Raw genomic sequence first — 26,247 nt, 5'->3', positions numbered from 1 at the left:
ATGGTTGTTCAATTTAAAATAATTGTATAAACTAGAGGAACCAGAGACCAAATTGCCAGTAACCGCTGGATCATGGAAAAAGCAAGAGAGTTCCAGAAAAACATTTATTTCTGCTTTATTGACTATGCCAAAGCCTTTGACTGTGTGGATCACAATAGACTGTGGAAAATTCTGAAAGAAATGGGAATACCAGACCACCTGATCTGCCTCTTGAGAAATTTGTATGCAGGTCAGGAAGCAACAGTGAGAACTGGACATGGAACAACAGACTGGTTCCAAATAGGAAAAGGAGTACGTCAAGGCTGTATATTGTCACTCTGCTTATTTAACTTATATGCAGAGTACATCATGAGAAACGCTGGACTGGAAGAAACACAAGCTGGAATCAAGATTGCCAGGAGAAATCTCAATAACCTCAGATATGCAGATGACACCACCCTTATGGCAGAAAATGAAGAGGAACTCAAAAGCCTCTTGATGAAAGTGAAAGTGGAGAGTGAAAAAGTTGGCTTAAAGCTCAACATTCAGAAAATGAAGATCATGGCATCCGGTCCTGTCACTTCATGGGAAATAGATGGGGAAACAGTGGAAACAGTGTCAGACTTTATTTTTTTGGGCTCCAAAATCACTGCAGATGGTGACTGCAGCCATGAAATTAAAAGACGCTGACTCCTTGGAAGGAAAGTTATGACCAACCTAGACAGCATATTGAAAAGCAGAGACATTACTTTGCCAACAAAGGTTCGTCTAGTCAAGGCTATGGTTTTTCCTGTGGTCATGTGTGGATGTGAGAGTTGGATTGTGAAGAAGGCTGAGCACCGAAGAATTGATACCTTTGAACTGTGGTGTTGGAGAAGACTCTTGAGAGTCCCTTGGACTGCAAGGAGATCCAACCAGTCCATTCTGAAGGAGATCAGCCCTGGGATTTCTTTGGAAGGAATGATGCTGAAGCTGAAACTCCAGTACTTTGGCCACCTCATGTGAAGAGTTGACTCATTGGAAAAGACTCTGATGCTGGGAGGGATTGGGGGCAGGAGGAGAAGGGGATGACAGAGGATGAGGTGGCTGGATGGCATCACTGACTTGATGGACGTGAGTCTCGGTGAACTCCGGGAGTTGGTGATGGACAGGGAGGCCTGGCGTGCTGCGATTCATGGGGTCACAAAGAGTCGGACACAACTGAGCAACTGAACTGAACTGAACTGATGCCCTAATTTCTCAGTCTGTTTAAACATGCTTGGAAGTTGTGGGCCATGTTGGAAAGATTTCTTAAGCCATCCATTATATCAACCTGAGGTCTAACTAAAGCACTATTGTAACACTTGGGCTATTTGTGCTGAATCCCATTAAGAAATGTCCAATTGTCTTGTGTCCCAAAACATAAGACTTAATTTGCACCCTCTTTTACAGTCTAAAAATGGAGCATTACAGGGAAAATGCAACTTGTGTGCCTCATTTTAAATTTCATTTTTCTTTATAAAAAACCTAGCATTTGTTCCTTTGAAACAATAGCTTTCAAAATAGCTCATATTTATTGATCCAGGTGCTATTCAAAGATCTTCTCATGTATAGATTCATATAATCCTTACAACAACTCAAAGAGATGACTGATATTTTTTCAGATGATGAAACTGAGGCACAGAGAAGAAAATAAGTTTCTCAGGGTCTGGAATCCCCATTCACAATGAGATTTTAATTCAAAAGTCAAAAATAGGAAAATAAGATAGTTGAGACGTTCTCAGCTCCTCTTGTGTATTAATTAGTTTTACCTATACAAGAGAAGGAAATGGCAACCCACTCCAGTATTCTTGCCTGGAGAATCCCGAAGACAAAGGAGCCTGGTGGGCTACAGTCCATGGGGTCCCAAAGAGTCGGACACGACTGAGCTACTAACATACACACACACATACATACAAGAATACTGTGAGAAAGATTTATGAACTGGCTCTATTTCTCTTTCTGTATATTGCTCTTAAAAAAAAAAAATCCTAAGAATTGGCTATCATGGAGACAAAAGCCATTAGCTGTAGAATATGAAAGTATTAACAGGAAGGCCAAAGGGATTTGGGGGGAATAATTTAAAAATGGTATAATTTAGAATTCAGAAAAGTTGCAGGAGGACATTATTTTTCCTTTTTTTCTGAAGGATGTGCTGGGTTGTCCAGACAGACACTCAGAGGCCATCAGATGACCTGCTGTGGAGGCCTTGTCGGGCTGCTGGTTTTGATTAGATTGTTACCACCCAAGAGGCACCACCAGGATCAGAAGCCAAGGAAAGGAATTAGGCAATGAGGCTTTAAACTCTGGCTTTGCCCCCTGTGTAATCTGGACACGTGATTTGTCACTGGCGCTTCAATTTGGTCACATGTGAAATGGGGATAAACTCACAGATGTGCTGTGAGAGCTACAAGAGGTAGTGTTTACCGGGACCACTGACACTTTCTGTGTATGCAAAATGCAGGCCATTGTTACTGCTGTCTCCTCAAGGGCATTACTAGTGCGCCTTTGCCTGGTAACCACCTGTGAAATTGGAAAGCTTCCATTTGTTTATAGCACCTATGAAGGTCCAGCCACCATGCTATATGCTTTTCATGCTTTGTCATCATCACTCTTCACTCCTCAGGGTGTGTTCACGGGACCAGCAACCCATCAGTCTCACCCAGGTTTGTGAGAAAAGCCAAATCTTAACCTTTCTCCCTGACCCAGTCTATCAGGCTCCGCATCCTTAATGAGATCCCCACGTGGTTTCCGTGAGTGGTAAAGTCTGAGGGGTCTTGGGCTGATCCCCATACTAATCTTGCAAGTTAATTATGATAAAACATTTCCCAGAGGAAGTGAGGGAAAGTAGGAGCTGAACTGACTTGTTCTAAACGACGCAGTCTTGAATCCACACTCTGGAGGTCTGACTCCCTGGTTCCTCTCTATCACTCAACACCCCCAATCCATGGTCCACCCCCAGCGTTTGCTGAGAAGTCCAGGAAGAGCCAGCAGCTTCATGGCGCTCCTGGCGGGACCATGCCTCCTGCCTGGAGCTGGAATGAGACTCCAGATGGTTTCTGACTCTCCCTCCCTGGGGTCCTGTCAGCCGTGCCTCAGCCCTTGGCGACTCCTGCTTCTCAGCACTTGCTCCCGTCCCCTCTCCTCCCATCTGCCTGAGCCAAGGAGCCTCCTCCAGCTCAGTCCCAGGAAACAGCGCTGTCCTGTGGCCTCTGGGAACTCAGCCCAAAAGCAGTCAAGTATTGATTTGAACCCTGTGGGTTTCTTGAGCTCAGGGCCCACAGAGTGTTCTTTAATGCTGGGCGCTGAGGTTTGAAGGTTGTCTGGATCCTTCTATTTAAAAAAAAAGAGAATGTTTATGCAAATCCCTGTGCTTTATCCTTTCCCGCCCCTCCTCCATGCACTCTGTCTTTCAGTTCAGTTTGGTCGCTCAGTCATGTCCGACTCTGTGACCCCATGGACTGCAGCACGCCAGGCCTCCCTGTCCATCACCAACTCCTGGAGTTTACTTGTCTTTAGTACCCAGCTAAGGTCCCCTAGAGAAGGAAATGGCAACCCACTCCAGTACTCTCGCCTGGAAAATTCCATGGACTGAGGAGGCCTGGAGTGCTACAGTCCATGGGGTCGCAAAGAGTCAGACATGACTGAGCAACTTCACTTTGCTGCACTTCAGTCTCATCAGAGCACAACTGGACACTCAGAGGGGAAGCTGGTTGATGGAGTCATGAGAGGCGCTGATTCAAGCTGCAGCTCAGCTCCGAGCTGTCAGCACGTCACGTGGCTTGTCTTTCAGGTGCCCTGTTGGTGAGGTTTCCTTCTCTGGTGCTGATGGGCGTCCGCAGTGGGGATCATGGAGTTGGGCTCCTCTTTTCATGCTGCAGTTCCCTCCCACACGATCTCTCTGCTTGAGCCTTCTTCAGAATCATCTTGTCTACCTTATCAGTGACAGTGCTGGCAAGCCCAAAGTCAAAGTAATGAGATGTTAATGAACAGCAGCTAGATGCAGATAAGTCTAAAGTGAACCAGTATTCCCCATAGACCTCTGCTGTGTCTTTGTGTACTTGTTCCCACAATTTGATCTTTGTAAGAATAGTAAAAAAATTTTAAGCGTTATCATCAAAGTATTCTTCCTCAGAGCTAAAAAAAAAAAAAAGATAAACATTTTGTAGTGATTCCAATTCAGTTGAATTTGGTTGTTCTCCAGCTGGCAGAACAGCAGATGGAAGAGTTGAGCTGCTCTGAGAAGAAAGTTAACACCGTGTTCCGAACAAGGCAGATACCAAGGACACTTATGAAGGACCAGGCTGTGTTGAGACAGGAAGAAACCTCAGCAGCATTGACTCCTACCCCAAATTCTGTTGTTGAGGAAATAGGCCAAAGGCTTGTCCGAGGTCACCCAGCCAATCCTGGCCAACCAAGGACTAGGACCTGAGCTCCTGACACCTGGTTCCATTGGTGCTGCCTAGAACCTTTCCTGTGAACCTTTCCTTTATATTAATACAGACTTGAGGGTATGCTTGAATTTATTTGAAGTCTTTCATACTACCTCTAAAAGTCTCATCAATTTTGCATTTTATAAGACACTTCAACCACGTTTCCCACGATTTAAGCATAATATTCACCAGGTTAGCCTTTCCCCACAACTCCTGGAGGAAAGTCCATGTTCCCAGTGCTCCCCCAGTCTTCTCATATCTCCTGGGACGCTGCTGTGGATCCTGGTTTCAGAAGCCTTCCCGACGGCCTCATGTGATTTCCAGTAAAGCTGTTAATGTGCCACATCCACGCCGACACTGTTGTCTCTAGCGCTTGGTAATTTACTACATCTACTTTAGTTTGGTCCATACTCAGATCTGATGACCATGTGGAATGGATCTGAATGTTGGGTGTTGGCAACTCTGCACTCACTGCTCGTCTCAGCTTCCCTCCATCTGGCTGGGTGTTGCAGGGTTTCAAATGTGCTGTCCGTTGGAATGTGTCTTCTCCCTGGGGGTGGAGGGTGTTGAGAAGAATCATGAATAGCCACCGCTTATCTCTGGGCATCTGTGCCTGCTGTTCCTTCACACCATAATGCTTCTTTGCCAGTTAAGGGTCCTACTGATTCTCCCAAAAGTGCCAGATGTTATTATCTTCATCAGGTTCCCTTTATTCATCCGCTTTGAAACGCATCTCCAGTTCCTGTGTTACTAAAACGTGTTATGGGGTGTCTTTCCTTCTTGAGCATTGTTTGCCGGTCCTTCCACTCTTTGAAGGTGTGGCTCTGTCATTTCTGTACCTCCAGGTGGTTTGTTATGTCTTTTCCTAGCAGCCCTTTCATCAGTCTTGGTTAACTCGAATGTCTAAGTCAGGAAAAAGCCTCATTTTAGAGAAGGCAATGGCACCCCACTCCAGTACTCTTGCCTGGAAAATCCCATGGGCGGAGGAGCCTGGTGGGCTGAAGTCCATGGGGTTGCTAAGAGTCAGACACGACTGAGCGACTTCGCTTTCACTTTTCACTTTCATGCATTGGAGAAGGAAATGGCAACCCACTCCAGTGTTCTTGCCTGGAGAATCTCAGGGATCGGGGAGCCTGGTGGGCTGACGTCTATGGGGTCACACAGAGTCGGACACGACTGAAGTGACTTAGCAGCAGTAGACGGCTTTTAGCATGGGAGACTTAGGAATGTTCTCATGTTTGTTTTGTTTTATATTAGCATAAACAAAAGTTCCACTCTCAATATTTCTTTCCCCACAAGCGTTTTTCCTTCAGGGAAGCTCAGTGTGAAGGATCGTGCTGGGGATACACGGCAGTCCTAACAGAAAGAGTGAATGCTCTGTAAGGAGTGTGCGTTCCAGAATGTTCTTTTCCAAAGTAAACCCTGCCTGTCTCGCTCCCTGAGGACAGGCATGACATCTTTGTTTGCTGAGCACCTTGCCACCCGAGAAAGGGCCAGGTCTGCCTGGTCCCAGCCAAAGGGATGCAAGGGGCAGGGCTGACTCCCAGGGAGTACTGTCCTACATGCTTTAAAAAAGTAATTTATTTTTTTGTATTTATTTGGCTGTTCTAGGCCTTACTTGCAGCATGAGGTCTTCTCTTCTGGAGCACAGGCTCAGTAGCTGTGGTACACGGGCCTAGCTGCTCCACATGGGCCTGTGGGATCTTTCCTAACCAGGGGTTGAACCTGTGTCCCCTGCCCTGGAAGGCAAATTCTCAACCAGGGAAGTCCCTGTCCTACACGCTTTGACAGGGTGGAAAACCACATGGCCATGACTAAGCTTGGATATCCAGCTCTTTGCAAACCACACCTCAATTCCTGAGAGAAATAATACGAAACTGTTCCTAATCATTACAAGGGGGAAACCCTGCAAAGAGCCTGCATTAGCCAGAGCATGCCTGCCCCAGTCTCAGGGGCTCAACACGAGAAAGTGTTATTTCTCCATCTGTCACCAGTGGCGCGGGTTCCTTGGGGGTGTGGGTGAAAGGAAGGGTACTTTGCTGCATTCAGGACCCAGGCTCCTTCTATCGGTGACTCCATCATGTCCTAGGGCCTCAAGGCCTTTTCTGAATCCTCCACAGCTGGCTGGCAAAGGAGGAGGTGGAGCTCGTGCATACCCTGGGAATGGCATTCACTGCTTCCACCTCCATGCTGTTGGCTAGACCTTGGTCATATGGTCCAAGTGACTGCAGGGAAGGATGGAAATGTAGTCTGGTTTTCAGAAGAAGAGAGAATAAGTATGTTGATTATCTAGCCAGTTATCACACGGACCTTGCTGGATTCATTACTGTTAATATAATTTGTCTTTTAAACCTGATATCAGTTATTAAATTAATCATAATAGGAAAGGGTCTGTGAAGGAAATAAATGGATTTTCCATCCCTACAAAACCTTCCCCGATTCCCCCTCCCTCTTACCAGCTCTGGCCTCTCTGATGATCTCTGCCTCCTTCCATCCTTGTGGCTTATGACCTAGATCTGTGACCATGTCCTTGAAGGGTCTGCATGTTCATGATTAATAACTCCCACCACACTGCATCACACACCATGGACAATCCCTAGAGATTTACAGAATTTATAAATGACTGAAGCCTTAACTCCCTTACCCTCACTCCAATAGACCTGACGTTGGTTGAGTTTTATACATGTGGCCACACCTCATATACCCACACCGATGGTATAGTCCAACCTCCAGCTTAGGACTAGAGAACTATGTGACTGTAAATAGCTGGACTATAAATGCCAGATTATATAGACATAGAGAGTTACACATGTTCTTTAAAAATATCATATTAATGATTTTCTCATCTGAATTGGAAGGTGCATGAAAAATGTAGCCTGAGATTTAGCACCGCTAATGATAATTTGTGTATGTGTTGGCACTAGATGAATGGAAGCAACAGATTTCATCTGTATGTCTGGGAGACGGAGAGCCAGCAGCGTGTGGAACGCATGGCCCGCTGCACCCTCTGCTATGGTAAGCCTGGACAGCGCTGCTGGTCGGATTGATGTCTTCAGAGCAGGGTGAATTAGCTGGTGGCCACAGGCCAGCTGTGCTCTGCAGATGTGTATCAGTTTTTCTTGGGAAGTCAGAACAGGCCAGAGAGTCTCAGACACGGCATTCCTTTGTGGCCACAGTCAGCCAGAGATGCGTGGTGCCTGCCCCCTTTGGAGAGCAAGTATCAGCTAGTGCCCCGCCATCTGGTCCCTCCCCCTCCCTGGCTTCTCATCCTGGCCCCTCCGCCTCCTTACCTGTCCTGCCAAGGCTTCTGGATATGCCTGGGTTTGTGTCCCTTCCTCATTTGACCATTAGTGTGACAGGCGGACCACTGAGCTCAGGTCAAGAGCATTGAGTTCTCGGCCTGGAACTGCCATTGGCCGCCAGCAGGGTCTTGGAAAGACCTCAGCTTCCACACCTCACACCAGCCTGGGCACAGAAGAAGCAGTGTTGCTGAAACCCACGCACACCCACATGTGAAGAGCTGTCGTGCACATCACCTTCCCCTGGGGCCAGCCCGAGTCCTGGACAGGAAAGCAAAAGGGAATTCTGCAGCTCCCTCTCCTGGATCCACCCTAAGTCCTAAAGCTGCCGTGAGAGGTGTGGCTCTGAAAACCTGGTCAGATACAGGAACTGCTGTTCGTAGGGCATGTTACAGCTGAGGAACTTCTTTCCCGTTCATTATTTTGTTTGACGCTGTGGTCCCTCTGGGCCTCTACCCCCTCCTGCACAAGTGAAAGCCCAGCTGGGGTTTATGGAACCTGAGCTCTGACTACACAGGCGTTGTTCTGAGCACTTACATATATTAACTCACTTTAAAGTTAAAAACCACACAAACAGCTTCATAAGAGAGGTTTATTATTATGAGTATCATTATCTCCATCAGTGGAGAAGGAAATGGCAACCCACTCTACTACTTTTGCCTGGAAAATTCCATGGACGGAGGAGTCTGGTAGGCTACAGTCCATGGGGTCGCAGAGTTGGACAGGACTGAGCAACTTCACTCTCAGTTTCGCATTCTATCTCCATCAGACAGATGAGGAATCTGAGGAATCTGCCCCGGGTCACACACCCAGTAAGAGGCGGGCTTGACTGTACCAAGTAGAGGGGCTCTGAACCTAGGGATTAGGAAGCCATGTGGCCTGGTGGTTAGAAACATTAACTGTGGAATCAGATATACTCTCAACTCTTCTTCTGAAAAACAGGCGTGTTTATTTACAGTGCCCATCTTCTGGCTGAAGTCATCCCCAGGCAGACAGCCTTCAGCAGTGGCTCTCCCTACTGAGTGCCTGGAAGCGTGTGTGCCTGGAAAGGAAAGGGATTCATGGTAACCCCGCTTCTCCTCCGCAGATCAGTGCCTCCCGGCCCCGGAGTGCGGGCGGGGCAGGCCCGGGCCTCTGCAAGTGGATGCGGACATCGCCTTCCTGGTGGACGGCTCCCGCGGCGTGGGCACCGACCTCTACCGTGTAGCCTTGACCTTGGTGGACGCCGTGCTCGACGAGCTGGAGGTGGCGAGGCAGCCGAGCACGTCTCCTCGTGGAGCCCGCGTGGCCCTGGTGACACACACGACCCCCGGCTTCTGGCCTGGAGAGGGGAGGTCCCCCGTGCTCGAGGGCTTCCACCTGACCGCGTATGGCCACCGGGCACAGATGCAGAGGAGCATCCGCGAGGCCGCGGGCCACCCCCTGCGGGGAGCGCCGGCCCTGGGCCATGCCCTGGAGTGGACGCTGGAGAAGGTGCTCCTGGCCGCCCCGCTGCTCCAGAGGGCGCAGGTCCTCTTTGCCATCGTGGCCAGCGAGACCAGCAGCTGGGACCGGGAGAAATTAAGGACTCTGTCCCTGGAGGCCAAGTGCAAGGGCGTCACTCTGTTTGTGCTGGCCTTGGGCCCGGGCGTGGGGACCCGCGAGCTGGCAGAGCTGGTCCACGTGGCCAGCTCCCCCTCGGAGCACCACCTGCTACGCCTGGAAGGGGGCTCAGAGGCAGAGGTGGCTTATGCCCTGGGCTTCACGCGGGCCTTCCTGAACCTCTTAAAAAGTGAGTGGACAGGGATGCCTGGCGGGTGGGAAGAGGCAAGCACAGAGCCTGGCATATGGGTGGGTGGGTGCCCATGGCACCATCGCCCTTGCTGGGCTGTAGGCTGCCCCGTGGTCTCCACCTCTAGGGCAGACCCCAGGGAGCACCCCACTTCCTGAAAACCCTAAGCTACGTTGCCCTGACACGCTGCCAAGCTTAGTGTTGGCTTCTTGTCTGGTGGCTGGGAGGCCTCAGGTTTCCACCGAATCTTTTGATTTTGTCATTTACCAGAATGAGGATAAAAATCTCTTCTCTATTTGTGAAGCCTATGTTCAAATATGTGCGTGGAAGCAACACTGCTGTATGTGCATAAAGAATAGTTACTGTTATTGCTGTGTCCAGTGATCCAGAGTCCACTGCTATAGAACAGTGCTTCTCAGATTTTAACATGTACATGCTTTTCCTGGGGATCTAGTTACACTTTGGATTTTGATTCAGTGCGTCTGAGCTGGGGCCCGAGAGTCTGCATTTTTACAAAAGATTTCATTGAAGTATAGTCAGTTTATAATGTTGTGTATTTCTCTGTGCAGCAAAAATGGACAGTGCACATTTTAAATAAGCCCCTGGCTGATGCTGCTGGTGCAGGGACCGTACTTTGAGTAGCGAGTTTTCAGGGACTTGCTAGGAAATGAGGGAGACAGGACAGAAACCTGGAACCTCCCATCTCAGGTTGGAGCATCGGTGAAAAGTGCTGTGACCACGCAGCTTGGCCAGAATTCTTCCCTGTGTCCTGTCACTTCCAGTCAGAACAAGTTGAATGAGATTTATGGGTAACTGGCACCAAATCTGTATCCTAGCATGATGATGGAGATGGTTAGGACTGGAGGGTGGGTATTATCCTGGTCACATTTGCAGGAGTTTGTCTTGGGCTTTGTCCAACTGTGCATAGTCCCACACAACTCATGTGTGGGTGCCTCCCTGTGGCGTGGGAGGCCTTCCTGCCCTCTTTGCTGGGGGACATCAGCTTCTCAGTTTATAAGTGGGTATGACATCCCGTCACATAAAGCTCCGCTGTCACTGAGGGAATAAAGGCAGTCTGATGGACACCTTAGAAATAGAGACACAGCACTTGTGCCTCTGTAACTTGAGAGACATGGACATTAATGAATTGGTTCTAGTCTAATCTTTGCCACTCAAGAGCTGTGTGATTCTAGAAAGGTCAGTGAACCTTGAGATTCCTTACCTTTGCAAGAGATGGAAGAAGGAACTGTAACAGATGACTGAAGGCTTAGTGATTCTTTGAGGGAGAAGGAGGCTAGAGGATTATTTTTCTAGTCTATTTTAATTTCGCTTTACTTTATGTGTTTCATTACATTAGGTTGCATTTCATATTTTGTTCTATTCTTTTATGTTATGACTTAATTTTATATTGCTTATACAATAGAATTCATTTTATACTTTCATTTTGCTTGTATTTTTATTTTTCTATTTGTATTTTGTGCTTTGAGTTTACATCTTTTTGATTTTATGTCAATAGACTTTTTTGTTTTCTATTTTATTTTGTTATACTTTATTTTGTTTTATTGTATATTTTACACTTTAATTGATTTTATTTTATGTCTTATGTCTTAATGGATAATATTTTGGTCTTGTGCTTTATTTTACTTCATTTTATTTTTGAGCTTCATATCATTTTATGCTTTATTTGATGTGATGTTTTATTTCATTTTTAGGTGACACTAATCAGTACCCACCTCCAGAGCTCATTGAAAAGTGTGGGGGCCCAAGCCGAGGGGACACCCTGCTGCAACGCATCTTGCCTGTCAAGAGGTAGGCTGAGGGCGGGGCTGGGCTTGTCCCACGGCTCTGTGCCCTGCAGGGACTGTTTCCCTAAGTTCAGTTCAGTTCAGTTCAGTCACTCAGTCATGTCCAACTCTTTGTGACCCCATGAACCTCAGCACACCAGGCCTCCCTGTCCATCACCAACTTCCAGAGTTTACCCAAACTCATGTCCATTGAGCCGGTGATGCCATCCAACCATCTCATTCTCTGTCGTCCCCTTCTCCTCCTTCCCTCAATCTTTCCCAGCATCGGGGTCTTTTCAAATGAGTCAGTTCTTCTCATCAGGTGGCCAAAGTATTGGAGTCTCAGCTTCAGCATCAGTCCTTCCAATGAATATTCAGGACTGATTTCCTTTAGGATGGACTGGTTGGATCTCCTTTCAGTCCAGGGGGCTCTCAAGAGTCTTCTCCAACACCACAGTTCAAAAGCATCGATTCTTCTGCGCTCAACTTTCTTTATAGTCCAACTCTCACAGCCATACATGACCACTGGAAAAACCATTGCCTGTCTTCCTCAGGTCACAGGCAAACCAGTCCTTGACTCAAACCACTGGGATTCAGATGCTCCTGTGTTTAACGATTCTGATATGGTTTGGTTTTTTGTTTTCTTATTTTTCAATAGTAAGAGTAATACAGGACCAATAAAATTCAAGGAGCACGTACGTGTATTAGAGCAATCAGTAACAATTTTCCTATCCACTGCATTTCCCATTCTCTAATCCCACTTCCTGGAGGTAAAATTGATCATGCTAAACATATTATTCTGATGTTTGTCCTGCAAACCTAAGACAACAGCTGGTTTGATAATGAAGCCATCAGCAGATACCCAAGCCTGAAGCGCCCCGAGCCCAGTGGTACCAAGTGGGACTCACCCCCTCATTCTCCCAGTCTTTTGTTTCTGCGCAGGTTGCCCAAGCGCCAGTTTGGCAAATCTGGCCTTACTGATGATTTGGAAGCACTCGAAGCAGCAGGCTCTTTTCGAGAGGAGAATAGAGAAGCCACAATGACGTCTATCACTCAGCAAGAAGCACTTGAGAATTATGAAAAGAGTGGCTACGATGCTGAAGAAAATCATCAAAAAGATCCAGCAAAACTGAAAAAAACTGGAAAAGAAAGAAATTCGGGCAATGTCTATGGTAAAAACCCAACTACTCCTTGCTCCTTGGGTTGAATTTACCTTTAAAAATCTTTAGCTTAAAAAAAAAAATCCTGTGCACCGTGTTAGCATGCAGACATCAGCTTTGTGTAGTTTGCTTGCAAGAGCACAGATTCGTGTATGCAGCTAAAAATAACTAGTTTAAGGAAATAGTAGAAGGCTGACTTTTATTTGACTTTAAGTATGGAGCTAACAGAAGCTGTCTGAGGGAGTGTTATAGAGTCTCACCCCATGGAGTGTCTGTACTTCATTGTGGAAACAATGATCTATTGCAGAAGTGGCAAACATACCCTTGACCTTTAGGGAAGATGCTCTGGCTTGTAGAAGGCTCCTTCATCTATGAGTGGCCACATGTGCTATGACCGAGTTTAAGGAACATTTTGGATCCGTCTAAGACAACCATGCTCCCTTGGTGGCTCAGACGGTAAAGAGTCCACCTGCAGTGTAGGAGACCTGGGTTTGATCCCTGGATCCGGAAGATCCCCTGGAGAAGGGAATGGCAACCTACTCCAGTATTCTTGCCTGGAAAAGTCCATGGACAGAGGAGCCTGGCAGGCTACGGTCTATGGGATCTCATAGAGTTGGACACAACTGAGCTACTAACACTTTCATTTTTCAAGGCAACTGTAGCATCAATTTTGGATTATGGCCAATGCCATTGCCACCTCTTACATGGGATCAACAAATTAAGCCAAACAGTAAACACATAGAAAGAGATCTGAGGGCATTTGATTCTGAAGTTTCTAAAAGGCAGGGAAAGGATAGCTGAGAGTTTCTAGAGAGTGGTATGGTCAGTCTCACTTAGATTAGATGAGAGGTTGCCTCCCAGAGGTTTTGAATGTGCCTGCATGATTCTGTCTCTGGTGCTCTATCTAGATGGCCATGAAAAGTTATTTCCTCTCTCTGCAGCTCAGTTTTCTGACCTGTAAAATGGGGATTATGTGAGTGCCTGACTCATGGGGTTGTTTTGAAAATGAAACTTGATAATTCATATGTTAGCCACACAGTAAGCATACAAGCTAGCTGCTAAGATGCTGATTTGTCCTTTGTCTTTTCCAAAGAAAACACATATCCAGAGGAAAGGAAAAACTAGACAGACATGGGAATACTAGGCAGGACAGTAACATTTCCCCTCCTTAGGCTAGACATTAACCACAGAAAAGCTTATCTTGCTGACTCTTAACGCTTTTTGTGTATAATGTCTGCCAAGTGTGCTAAAGGTTACTAGGGCAGTGGTTTTCAATCTCGGCTGTAATTGAGAATCATCTGAGAAGTTTTAAGCATTCTCACCACCCAGGCCTCATCCCAGAGCAATCCAATCAGAATCTCTAGGTGTGGAACTGAGCCGGTGATTCTCCTGAGCAACTGAGAGTGAGAAACACGGCCCCAGTGAGTCTTTCCGCACAGAATCAAGGTGAACAGGGTGGAAGAGAGCCTCCTCATGATGTAGTTCAATGCTATTCACAGGGGCAAGACGGTTTCCAGAATTCCCCGGAGCTCTGTTCCTTGGCCCTGGCCAGTGCCCTCTCCTGCTGTATCCCATGGTTGCCCCGAGCCTTTGCCTCCTCCTCACCCCCCTTCCTCCGTATCTTCTCCTCTAGCACCTGCCCTGTTTTCTTGGTTTCAGAAGTAAAGGCAGCCAAGTGCAACCTCCTGCAACTCCCTGTGTAGCTGCCAGCCTTGCTCCCTGCCCGCCCTCCACTCAGAAGAAAGAGCTGTTTCTTGTCTTTAAGGGTGTGCTGAAAGCCATCAAGGAACCAAAGGACTGGTCAGACCTCGATGACTGCAGCTCCTCAGGGCTGAATCACTGCTGCCCACTGCCTTCCTCGTCAAGTCCTCTCCTGTGTTAGCTGCAGAGACAACACAATTTTTGAAATTTATCCTTTCTTTATTTTTTAATGGAAATATAGTTGATTTCCAGTGTTCTGTTAATTTCTGCTCAGTGACTCAGTTATGTGTGTGTGTGTGTGTGTGTGTGTGTGTGTATTCTTTTCCATTGTGGTTTATTACAGGATATTGAATACAGTTCTCTGTGCTTTATAGTAGGACCTTGTTGTCTATCCACTCTATCTTCTAACCCCAGACTCCCAGTCCATCCCCCCTAACCATTTTCCTCATAGCAACACAAGTCTGTTCTCTGTATAAGTGGGTCTCTTTCTGTTTCATAGATAATTTTATTTGCATCATATTTTAGATTCCACATATAAGTGATATCATATGGTATTTGTCTTTTTTTCTGATTTATTTCCCTTAGTATGATAATCTGTAGGTCCAACTGTGCGCGTGTGTCTGAAGTTGCTTCAGGCGTGTCTGACTCTTTGGAACCCCATGGACTGTAGCCCACAGACTCCTCTGTCCTTGGGATTCTCCAGGCATGAATACTGGAGTGGGTTGCCATGCCCTCCTCCAGGGGATCTTCCCAATCCAGGGACTGAACCCACATCTCTTAGGTCTCCTGCATTGGCAGGGGGGTTCTTTACCACTAGCGCCACCTGAGAAGCCCCTAGGTCCAATGCTGCAAATGGCATTCTTTCCTTTTCATGGCTAATGTTCCATTGTACCTATGTACCATATTTTCTTTACCCATTCATCTGTTGATGGATATTGGGTTGTTTCCATGTATTGGCGAATTGCAAATAGTGCTACTGTGAATGTTGGGATACATGTATCTTTTTGAATTATATTTTTTTCCCCCAGATATATGCCCAGGAGTGGGACTGCAGAAACATATGGCAACTTCATTTTTAGTTTTTTTGAGGAACCTCCACACTGTTCTCCATAGTTGCTACAGCAACTTATTAATATATTCCCACCAACAGTGTAGGAGAGTTCCCTTTTCTCCAAACTATCTCCAGCATTTGTTATTGGTAGACTTTAAAAAAAAGTTAATTTATTTTTTAATGGAAGGATAATTGCTTTGCAGAATTTTGTTGTTTTCTGTCAAACTTCAACACGAATCAGCCATAGGTGTACATATATCCCCTCCCTCTTGAACCTCCCTCCCATCTCTCTCCCCATCCCACCCCTCTAGGTTGATACAGAGATCCTGCTTGAGTTTCCTGGGACACATAGCAGGTTCCTGTTGGCTGTCTATTTTACACATGGTAATGTCAGCTTCCATGTGACTCTCTCCATACATCTCATCCTCTCCTCCCTTCTCCCTGTGTCCATAAGCCTGTTCTCTATGTCTGTTTCTCCACTGTTGCCCTGCAAATAAAATATTCGGTACCATCTTTCTAGATTCAGTATATATACATTAATACATGGTATTTATCTTTCTCTTTCTGACTTACTTCACTCTGTATAATAGGCTCTAGGTTCATCCTCCCCCTTAGAGCTGACTCAGATGCACTCTTTTTTATAGCTGAGTAATATTCCATTGTGTATATGTACAACTTCTTTATCCATTCATCTGTTGATGGACATCTAGGTTGCTTCCATGTTCTATCTATTGTAAAGAGTGCTGCAATGAACATTGGGGTACATGTGTCTTTTTCAATTTTGCTTTCCTCTGGGTATATGCCTAGGAGTGGGATTTCTGGGTCATATGGTGGTTTTAGTCCTAGTATTTTAAGGAATCTCCATACTGTCTTCCATAGTGGCTGTATCAATTTGCATTCCCACCAACAGTATAAGAAGGTTCCATTTTTTCCACATCCTCTCCAGCATTTGTTGTTTGTAGACTTTTTGATGAGGGCCATTCTGACTAGTGTGAGATGATATCTCATTGTAGTTTTGATTTGCATTTCTCTAATAAGGAGCAATGTTGGGCATCTTTTCATGTTTGTTAGCCATCTGTATGTCTTCTCTGGAGAAATGTCTGTTTAGCTCTTTTCCCCACTTTTTGATTGGGTTGTTTAATTTTCTGGTATTGAGTTATTTGAGCTGCTTGTATATTTTGGAAATTAATCCTTTGTCAGTTGTTTCATTTGCCATTATTTTCTCTCATTCTGAGGGCTGTCTTTTCACCTTGCTTATGGTTTCCTTTGCTGTGCAAAAGCTTTTAAGTTTAATCAGGTCCCACTTATTTATTTTTGTTTTTATTTCCATTACTCTAGGAAGTGGGTCATAGAGAATCTTGCTTTGATTTATGTCATTGAGTGTTCTGCCTATGTTTTTCTCCAAGAGTTTTATAGTTTCTGATCTTACATTTAGGTCTTTAATCCATTTTGAGTTTACCTTTGTGTATGGTATTAGGAAGTGATCTAATTTCATTCTTTTACATGTGGCTGTCCAGTTTTCCCAGCACCACTTAATGAAGAGGCTGTCTTTGCCCCATTGTATATTCTTGCCTCCTTTGTCAAAAATAAGGTACCCGTAGTTGCATGGGCTTATTTCAGGGCTTTATGTCTTGTTCCATTAGTCTATATTTCTGTTTTTGTGCCAGTTCCATACTGTCTTGATGACTGTAGCTTTGTAGTATAATCTGAAGTTAGGAAGGTTGATTCCTCCAGCTCCATTCTTCTTTCTCAAGGCTGCTTTGGCTATTCAGGGTCTTTTGTATTTCCATATGAATTGTGAAATTTTTTATTCTAGTTCTGTGAAAAATGCCATTGGTACTTTGATACAGATTGCACTGAATCTGTAGATTGCATTGGTAGTATAGTCATTTTCACAATATTGATTCTTCCTTCCCTGGTGGCTTAGTGGTAAAGAATCTGCCTGTAATGCAGGAGACCACGTTTAATCCCTGGGTTGGAATGATCCCCTGGAGAAGGAAATGGCAACCCACTCCAGTATTCTTGCCTGGGAAATCCCATGGACAGAGGAACCTGGCCTCCATGGGGTTGCAAAGAATTGGACACGACTGAGTGATGAACACTTGCATACTTGCACCCAGGAATATGGAACATCTCTCCATCTGTCTATATCATCTTTGATTTCTTTCATCAATGTCTTATAATTTTTTGTGTACAGCCCTTTTGTCTCCTTAGGTAAGTTTATTCCTAGATATTTGATTCTTTTTGTTGCAATGGTGAATGGGATTGATTCCTTAATTTCTCTTTCTGATTTTTCATTGTTAGTATATAGAAATGCAAGTGATTTCTGTGTATCAATTTTATATCCTGTGACTTTGCTAAATTCACTGATTAGCTCTAGTAATTTTTTGATACTATCTTTAGAGTTTTATATGTATAGTATCATTTCATCTTCAAATAGTGAGAGTTTCACTTCTTCTTTTCTGATCTGGATTCCTTTTATTTCTTTTTCTTCTCTGATTGCTGTAGCTATTACTTCCAAAGCTATGTTGAATAATAGCGATAAGAGTGGACACCCTTGTCTTGTTCCTGATATTAGGGGGAGTGCTTTCAGTTTTTCAACATTGAGAATAATGTTTGCTGTGGGCTTATCATATATGGCCTTTACTATGTTGAGGCAGAGTTCCTTCTATGCCCATTTTTTGAAGAGTTTTCATCATAAATGGGTGCTGAATTTTGTCAAAGGTTTTTTCTGAATCTCTTGAGATTATCATATGGTTTTTATCTTTCAGTTAATATGGTGTATCACATTGATTGATTTGCATATATTGAAAAATCCTTGCATCCCTGGGGTAACCACACTTGATCATGGTGTATGAGCTTTTTAATGTGTTGCTGAATTCTATTTGCTAACATTTTGTTGAGGATTTTTGAATATGTGTTCATCAGTGATATTGGCCTGTAGTTTTCTTTTTTGTGTGTTGTCTTTGTCTGATTTTGGTATCAGAGTGATGGTGGCCTTGTAGAATGAGTTTGGAAGTGTTCCTTCTGCAATTTTTTGAAAGAGTTTTAGAAGGATAGGCATTAGCTCTTCTCTAAGTGTTTGATAGAATTCTCCTGTGAAGCCATCAGGTCCTGGGCTTTTGGGAGATTTTGGGGGAGATTTTTATCTCAGTTTCAATTTCAGTGCTTGTAATTGGGTTATTCATAATTTCTGTTTCTTTCTGGTTCAGTCTTGGAAAATTGAACTTTTTAATCTGTCCATTTCTTCCAGGCTATCCATTTTATTGCCATATAGTTGTTCACAATAGTCTCTTATAATCCTTTGCATTTCTGCATTGTCTGTGGTAACCTCTTCTTTTTCATTTCTAATTTTTTTGATTTGATTCTTCTCTTTTTTTCCTGATGAGTCTGGCTAGAGGTTTGTCAATTTTGTTTATCTTCTCAAAGAACCAGCTTTTAGGTTTTTTTAAAATTTATATTTATTTATTTTAATTAAAGGCTAATTACTTTACAATATTGTATTGGTTTTATCTTTACTATTGTTTCTTTCATTTCTTTTTCATTCATTTCTGCTCTGATCTTTATGATTTATTTCCTTCTGCTAATTTTGAGGTTTTTCTTGTTCTTCTTTTTCCAGTTGTTTTAGGTATAAAGTGAGGTTGTCTATTCAATGTTTTTCTTGTTTCTTGAGGGAGGATTGTATTCTATAAACTTCCCTCTTAGAACTGCTTTTGTTGCATCCCATAGGTTTTGAGTCGTAATGTTTTCATTGTCGTTTGTTTCTAGGAGTTTTTTGATTTCCCTTTTGATTTCTTCAGTAACCTGTTCGTTATTTAGAAATGTATTGTTTAATCTCCACGTGTTTGTGTTTTTTACAGTTTTTTTTCTTGTATTTGATATCTAGTCTCGTAGGGTTGTGTTTGAAAAAGATACTTGATACGATTTCAATTTTCTTAAATTTCTTGAGGTTTGATTTGTGACCCAGCATGTGGAGAATGTTCCATGTGCACTTGAGAAGAAGGTGTATTCTTCTGCATTTGGATGGAATGTCCTGAAGATATCAATGAGACCCATCTTGTCTAATGTATCATTTAAGACTTGTGTTTCCTCATTAATTTTCTGTTTTGATAATCTGTCAATTGGTGTAACTGGGGTGCTAAAGTCTCCTACAATTATTGTGTTAATGTTGATTTCTCCTTTTATGTCTGTTAGTGTTTGTCTTATGTATTGAGGTGCTCTTATATTGGGTGCATAAATATTTCAATTATGTCTTCCTCTTGGATTGATCCCTTGATCATTATGTAGTGTCCTTCCTTATCTCTTGTGATATTCTTTAAGTTCTACTTTGTCTGATATGAGAATTGCTACTCCAGCTTTCTTTGCTTTCCATTTGCATGGAATATGTTTTTCCATCCTCTCTCTTTCCGTCATATGTGTCTTTAGGTCTGAAGTGGGTTTCTTGTAGACAGGATATATACGGGTCTTGTTTTTGTATTCATTCAGCCAGTTTGTGTCTTTTGGTTGGAGCATTTAATCCATTTACATTTAAAATAATTATTGAAATATACATTCCTATTGCCATTTTATTAATTGTTTGGGGTTTATTTTTGTAGATCTTTTTCTTCTCTTATATTTCTTGACTATGTAAGTCCCTTTAACATTTGTTGTAAAGCTGGTTTGGTGGTACTGAATTCTCTTAACTTTTGTTTATCTGAAAAACTTTTGATTTCTCCATCAATTTTGTTTGGGATCCTTGCTGGGTAGAGTAATCTTGATTGTAGATTTTTCCCTTTCAGTACTTTAAATATATCCTTTAATTCCCTTCTGGCCTGTGGAGTTTCTCCTGAAAGATCAGCTGTTAAACCTATGGGGTTTCCCTTGTAAGTGACTTGTTGCTTTTAATATTCTTTCTTTGTGTTTAATCTTTGTTAGTTTGATTAGAATGTGTCTTGGTGTGTTTATCTTTGGGTTTATCCTGTATGGGAGTCTTTGCCCTTCTTGGATTTAATTGACTATTTCCTTTTCCATCTTGGGGAAATTTTCAACTATAATCTCTTCAAAATTTTTCTCATACCCTTTCTTTTTCTCTTCTTCTTCTTCTGGGAACCCTATAATTCAAATGTTGTTGCATTTAATATTGTCCCAGAAGTTTCTGAGACTATCCTCAGTTCTTCTCTCATTTTACTTTATTCTGCTCTTCAGCAGTTATCTGCACCATTTTATATTCCAGCTCACTGATCCATGTTCTGCTTCATATATTCCATTATTGATTCCTTCTGGAGTATTTTTAATTTTAGTAGTTGTGTTGTTTGTCTCTGTATGTTTATTCTTTAATTTTTTTAGGTCTTTGTTAATTGATTCTTGCATTTTCTCCATTCTGTTTTCAAGGTTTTTGATCATCTTTACTATCATTATTCTCAATTATTTTTCAGGTAGTTTTCCTATTTCCTCCCCATTTATTTAGACTTCTATGTTTCTAGTTTGTTCCTTCATTTGTGCAGTATTTCTCTGCCTTTTCACTATTATTTTTTAGATTTACTGTGCTTGAAGTCTCCTTTTTCCTGGTTTCAAAGTTGAATTCTTTTTTCTCTTGGTTTCTGCCCTCCTAAGGTTGGTCCAGTGGTTTGTGTAAGCTTTATATAGGGTGAGATTTGTGCTGAGTTTTTTTTCCCCCTCTGATGGGGAGGGCTGAGTGAGGTGGTAATCCTGTCTGCTGATGATTGGGTTTGCATTTTTGTCTTGTTTATTGTTTGGATGAAGCATCCGCACAGGGTGCTACTGGTAGTTGGGTGATGCCAGGTCTTGAATTGAAGTGGTTTCCTTTGTGGGAGTTTTCACTATTTGATGTTCCCTAGGGTTAGGAGTTCTCTGGTAGTCTAGGGTCTTGGAGTCGGTGCTCCCACTCTGAAGGCTCCGGGCTTGATCTTGAGTTTTCCGTGGTTCTATATATTATTTTCTGGTATTCACGTACTCTTGTCTGCTCTCATCTGGTGTTCTGTAAGCACTTCGGTGTCTGAAGGTGTATTTCTGATGTATTTGTGGAGAGAGATGTACTCCATGTCCACCTACTCCTCTGCCATCTTGTTCAATCTTTGGTAGACTTTTTAATGATGGCCTTTTGACCAGTGTGAGGAGGCACCTGTAGTTTTGATTTGCATTTCAGAGACAACATCCTTATCTTTTCTTCCACTTTGGATCAGCCCTAGGCTCCTCTCTCTAGGTTCATTCTCATGGGGCACCCAGGTATTATGGAGTCTGAAGTTCATAGAACTTAAGGGACCCTCAGTAAAAAAAAGATAGAAAATTACTTAAGGACAAAAATAAATACTTATTTTGAAGAGGAGTATGCACATATGGGCCCTTTGTGCATAAGGGCCCTGAAGCTTAGGCTTCATTAATTTCATGGTAAATCCACAATGCCTTCCCCAAGTCTTGTCTTCAGACCTTGAAGCTGACTACACATACTACCGGGCAAGCTTTACTACCATGACTTCAACTATCCCCTCTGGATAAATGATTCCAAATCCATGTCTTGCATCTTTAACTCTGTTCTAAGCTGCAGACTAGTATGTTCAGCTGCCCTCCACACTGTATCACTGGAAATGCTGACAGTCATCTCACACAAATCCATTTAATCAGACCGGCCTTGCCTGCCCTTAGAACATTCTCTCCCTTTATTTCTGTACTGGAAGGAGCCATGCTGGCCCAGGAATGGAAAACTAAGCCCACATACCACCAGTCATTCTCCACTCACCACCGAATCCTCAGTTGGGAACCAGATATTGACATGGCTCCCTCCTCAGCATCCCTCGGACCTGCCCCCTTCTCTACATCTTCCCAAGATATCATCTACCATCCACCTCAAGTGTAATTGCAGTGTACTCTAATGGGTCTCCTTTCTTCCCATTTGTTCTTTCCCCAATTCCATTCTGAAGACCAACTCATTTTTTCCAAGATACAGATCTAGCCATGTGATGTCTCTTCCTCTGTGGTCCCCATTGTTATGAGACCATGTTCAGGTGCGTGGGTAAGGCACACAGGCTTCTACATGGTCCCAAGGGCCTCACTGGCCACCACTGCCCTGAATACACACCTTTTGTGCCACCGAAGTAACCCTTTTATCTTCTTCTTTACCCCGTGTCCTCATTCCATCTCTCCCATCACCTGCCTGTCTCTGCATCCTCTCCACAGTGTCCATCTGGACCATATCTGCTTGTCTTTTACTGCTCAGGCCCATATTATTTGAACTTAGAGCCCTCTTCAGTCCTAAGTACTGTTAAGCTCCCATGGCTTCCTGCATCTCAGGCCAAATTCTGCTACAGTTCTGGCCCCTTTTGCTGTATCTAGTTGTGAAGAATTAAATAAACATCCTTTCTCTTCTCAGCAACCAGGCTGATTTGGTATACTTTCAGTTTCAGTGGTATCTCCAGAGTACACAGGTCTATTCTGTGGTTTTCTCCTCCTGGTAGGACTGTTACAAGACGTACACTAGGACACAAAACCGACCTCGGCACAATTGCAGCTTCCCGGTCATTGCTGTCTGCAACCTTCCAGCGCTCTTCTGTCTCTCCTCCCATTTTTCTTTCCTTTCTTCCTGAATTTCATGGACTTGTTTCAGTAAAACTGACACCTGCTGCAGGGTTCTTCTGAAATGACAAAAGTTAATACTCATGGTGAAAATAGCACCAAATATAAAATTGGAAGCTATCAATAATTATGTGGGTGAAATGGCCCCTCATACTGTATCATACTGATAAAAAAAAAAAAAGAAAAAGAGGAGCCTGAGGCTTCCTGAGTGTTAGGTTACAAAGAACACCTAGAGATAATTAGTTCATTTACCTAGAGCTGCACCACACTATTTCCATTTTCATTTCAGTAATTTGCAATTGAATCAAAGGAAAAATGCAGTTCCTTGGTTGCAATAGCCACATTTCTAATGCCCAGCAGCCCCATGGGCAGTAGCTCCTGTATTGGATGGGGCAGATATAGAATGTTTCCCTCATAGCAGCAAGTTCTGCTGGGCAGTGCTACCCTAAGAAGTATAATCTAGAAGAAGCAACCCATGTTTGATTGCCTGGGAAATAGATGGGGAAACAGTGGAAACAGTGTCAGACTTTATTTTTCTGGGCTCCAAAATCACTGCAGATGGTGACTGCAGCCATGAAATTAAAAGATGCTTACTCCTTGGAAGGAAAGTTATGACCAACCTAGATAGCATATTCAAAAGCAGAGACATTACTTTGCCAACAAAGGTCCGTCTAGTCAAGGCTATGGTTTTTCCTGTGGTCATGTATGGATGTGAGAGTTGGACTGTGAAGAAGGCTGAGCGCCAAAGAATGGATGCTTTTGAACTGTGGTGTTGCAGAAGACTCTTGAGAGTCCCTTGGACTGAAGGAGATCAGCCCTGGGATTTCTTTGGAAGGAATGACGCTAAAGCTGAAAGTCCAGTACTTTGGCCACCTCATGCGAAGAGTTGACTCATTGGAAAAGACTCTGATGCTGGGAGGGATTGGGGGCAGGAGGAGAAGGGGACGACAGAGGATGAGATGGCTGGATGGCATCACTGACTCGATGGATGTGAGTCTGGGTGAACTCCGGGAGTTGGTGATGGACGAGGAGGCCTGGTGTGCTGTGATTCATGGGGTCGCAAAGAGTCAGACATGACTGAGTGACTGAACTGAACTGAAAGACAAGGGTGGATCGTCTAAAGACGAAAACCACAAAGGGTCACTGGGAGAAGTGTATGGTTTGTTCCGCTAGTGCTTGGCTTGTCTGTTTGGAATCAGCTTGTAATGGTAGAGGTTGGGACCAGCTGGTTGTTGAGCCCCAAGTCTATTTGTTGACCCTACAGAGCACAAAGGTCACCACTGGATTTTTTTTCTGTTGATCACCCCCACCCCCCTGTTTTTGGAGAAGCATTTTCTCTGGTTTATCCTGGGCACTTGCTACTTGCTCTGTTACACCCTCCATGGAGTCATGGAACAGGCTATTTCTGATGTGCTTATTTAAGGTAGAAGACAATTCCCATGAATATATCTCATTTGCTGGGATCCAGCACATCTGCTCACTCAGGGAAACTGATCTGTGCTGATTATACTAGTGGGAGGTGAGTAGGCAACTTCCCGGGAACAGACCATGAATTTCTTTCTGAAGACAACATCCTCTTTGTTTGGGAGTACTTGGAAGGCCAAGGGAAATTATTTGGAAGACACCATCATTCTGCGCTTATAAGACAAGAATATTTTCCTCCAGTATAGAGTGTGCCCAAGGAAATCTGTTCTCCCTAAAAGATAGAGGTTACAGACCTGGGAAAATTCATGTCTGGTTTAAAATTTAAAATAGGCATTCCAGATCTTGCTCTTGCAACGGGTGGATTCTCAATGCTATTTTCCAGGAACATTGTATTTTCCTTTTAATAGATAACTTCTTGGGTAAGTGTTAGGCTGAAGTAAATAATAAATTAGCTTGATTTGCTTAGGCCTTTAGAATCCTGGAACATTTGGGGATTAGGCAAGGGATTGAGAGATGGTTTGAAAAAAAAAGGGAAATAAGCATGATAAGCAAGTGAGGAGTTCTCTTGAATTTTGTCAAGTGCTTTTTCTTCATCCGTTGAGAAAATCATATGATTTTTACACTTCATTCTGCTAATGTGGTGATCATGTTTATTGATGTGTATATGTTGAACCATCCTTGCATCCCAGAGGTAAATCCCACTTGATCATGGTATACAATCCTTTTAATGTGCTGTTGAATTTGGTGTGCTAGCATTTAATTGAGAAAAGCTTTATTGATTCATTCACTCACTCATTTATACATTGTCTGGTATATCTGCCATATACTATACACTGTGCCAAATAATAGCTCTAATTGTATTACCCTTTTCACATATATTATGTGACACTTTATGACAAACTTGTAATGCGTTTTTTTTTTTTTTTTAAATATTGTCTTCATGGTTGAGGAAATTGAGGCTCATAGAGGGTAAGTTACCCTCAAGGTCACACAGCCAGTTGCCAGTTGTTAGTGAGGTTAGGATTCGTTTTTTAAGCTGTGAAGGTCTCACTCATGCAGGTCTCTCTTTTCTGCATTTGCTTTCTTGTAGATCCTTGTTCCCTGGCTCCAGTGAAAGGAGAGTGCCAGGATTATGTCCTGAAATGGTCCTATAATCAGAAGGAGCAGGCTTGCCGACAATTCTGGTATGGTGGCTGTGGGGGCAATGCCAACCGGTTCGAGACCAAGGAAGCGTGTGAAGCTCAATGTGTTCCAGTTTCCCTGTAGAGTCAGGAGGAGCCTCAGCACTGCTGCCTCTGTCTTAAAAACTCATGCAATGGAGATTACCTTTCCTGAGACAGAGCCGCACAGCTCAGAAGTGATGAAGCCCACACCACAACCTCAGAGTTGGACCCCTAAACTTGTGAAGTGTTTTCTGCCGGCGGGGGCTTGGGCCAGATGATTTGTGAAGGACTGCACTCTAGTAGTTTCAAAAAAAAAAAAAAAAGGAATTGAAACTTTCCTGAAAATTCTTTCAATGATTTAAAAACTGTGTAAAAAAGAAACTTGACATTACCTAAACTTTTTCTTGGCCTGGTAGCAAAAAGAAATTTTTCTTGACATTGTAAGTAAAACCTCATTTGGAAATGAGTTAAAACGATATCCTTTTTTATCATTAAGACAACATGGAAGCATTAGTTCGGGGGCGGGGGGGGTGGGTGCTGAAAAAGGAATAGCTAATGTGAAATTTCATCCTTACTACCTAGTGTAGGAATAAAGACATTCTTGATTAAACCACATGGTGTGAGATGATATATGATACCACTCACTGTGCTCTGTGTTATACTGTGTGAAGTAGCAATAGAGGGAAAGGAAACAGCAGTGAGTTTGTGATGGGCTGGATCCATTGACATCAACTACAATGACTTTTCTCCACCAAAATTTGGGGAATAGGCAATTCAGGTGACCTTGTCAATACATATATGGGACGAAGGACCTAGGTTCACTCTGCAGAAGGAATTTTGCAATATGGTAGGATGACTGTGATATTTGCAAGATCTTCCTCCAACTCACAGCTC

The 26,247-nt window shown here is 43.6% G+C and overlaps 1 protein-coding gene across 1 annotated transcript in view; it reads left to right on the top strand.

The window, feature by feature from the left end:
* Positions 1-25,868, top strand: part of LOC109563465 (collagen alpha-4(VI) chain-like) — a 139,425-nt gene extending 113,557 nt beyond the window's left edge. The window contains exons 30-34 of the mRNA XM_070797000.1: positions 7,355-7,445; positions 8,817-9,500; positions 11,213-11,309; positions 12,227-12,456; positions 25,281-25,868. Of these exons, the coding sequence (XP_070653101.1) occupies positions 7,355-7,445; positions 8,817-9,500; positions 11,213-11,309; positions 12,227-12,456; positions 25,281-25,456 (1,278 nt within the window). The 3' untranslated portion in view covers positions 25,457-25,868. The remainder of the gene's footprint in view (positions 1-7,354; positions 7,446-8,816; positions 9,501-11,212; positions 11,310-12,226; positions 12,457-25,280) is intronic.
* Positions 25,869-26,247: the final 379 nt, after the last annotated feature.

The sequence above is a fragment of the Bos indicus genome, chromosome 1 (genome assembly GCF_029378745.1).
Source record: "Bos indicus isolate NIAB-ARS_2022 breed Sahiwal x Tharparkar chromosome 1, NIAB-ARS_B.indTharparkar_mat_pri_1.0, whole genome shotgun sequence".
NCBI lineage: Eukaryota > Metazoa > Chordata > Mammalia > Artiodactyla > Bovidae > Bos > Bos indicus.
The sequence above is the reverse complement of the archived record's forward strand: the minus strand, read 5'-3'. Positions and strand labels throughout refer to the sequence as shown.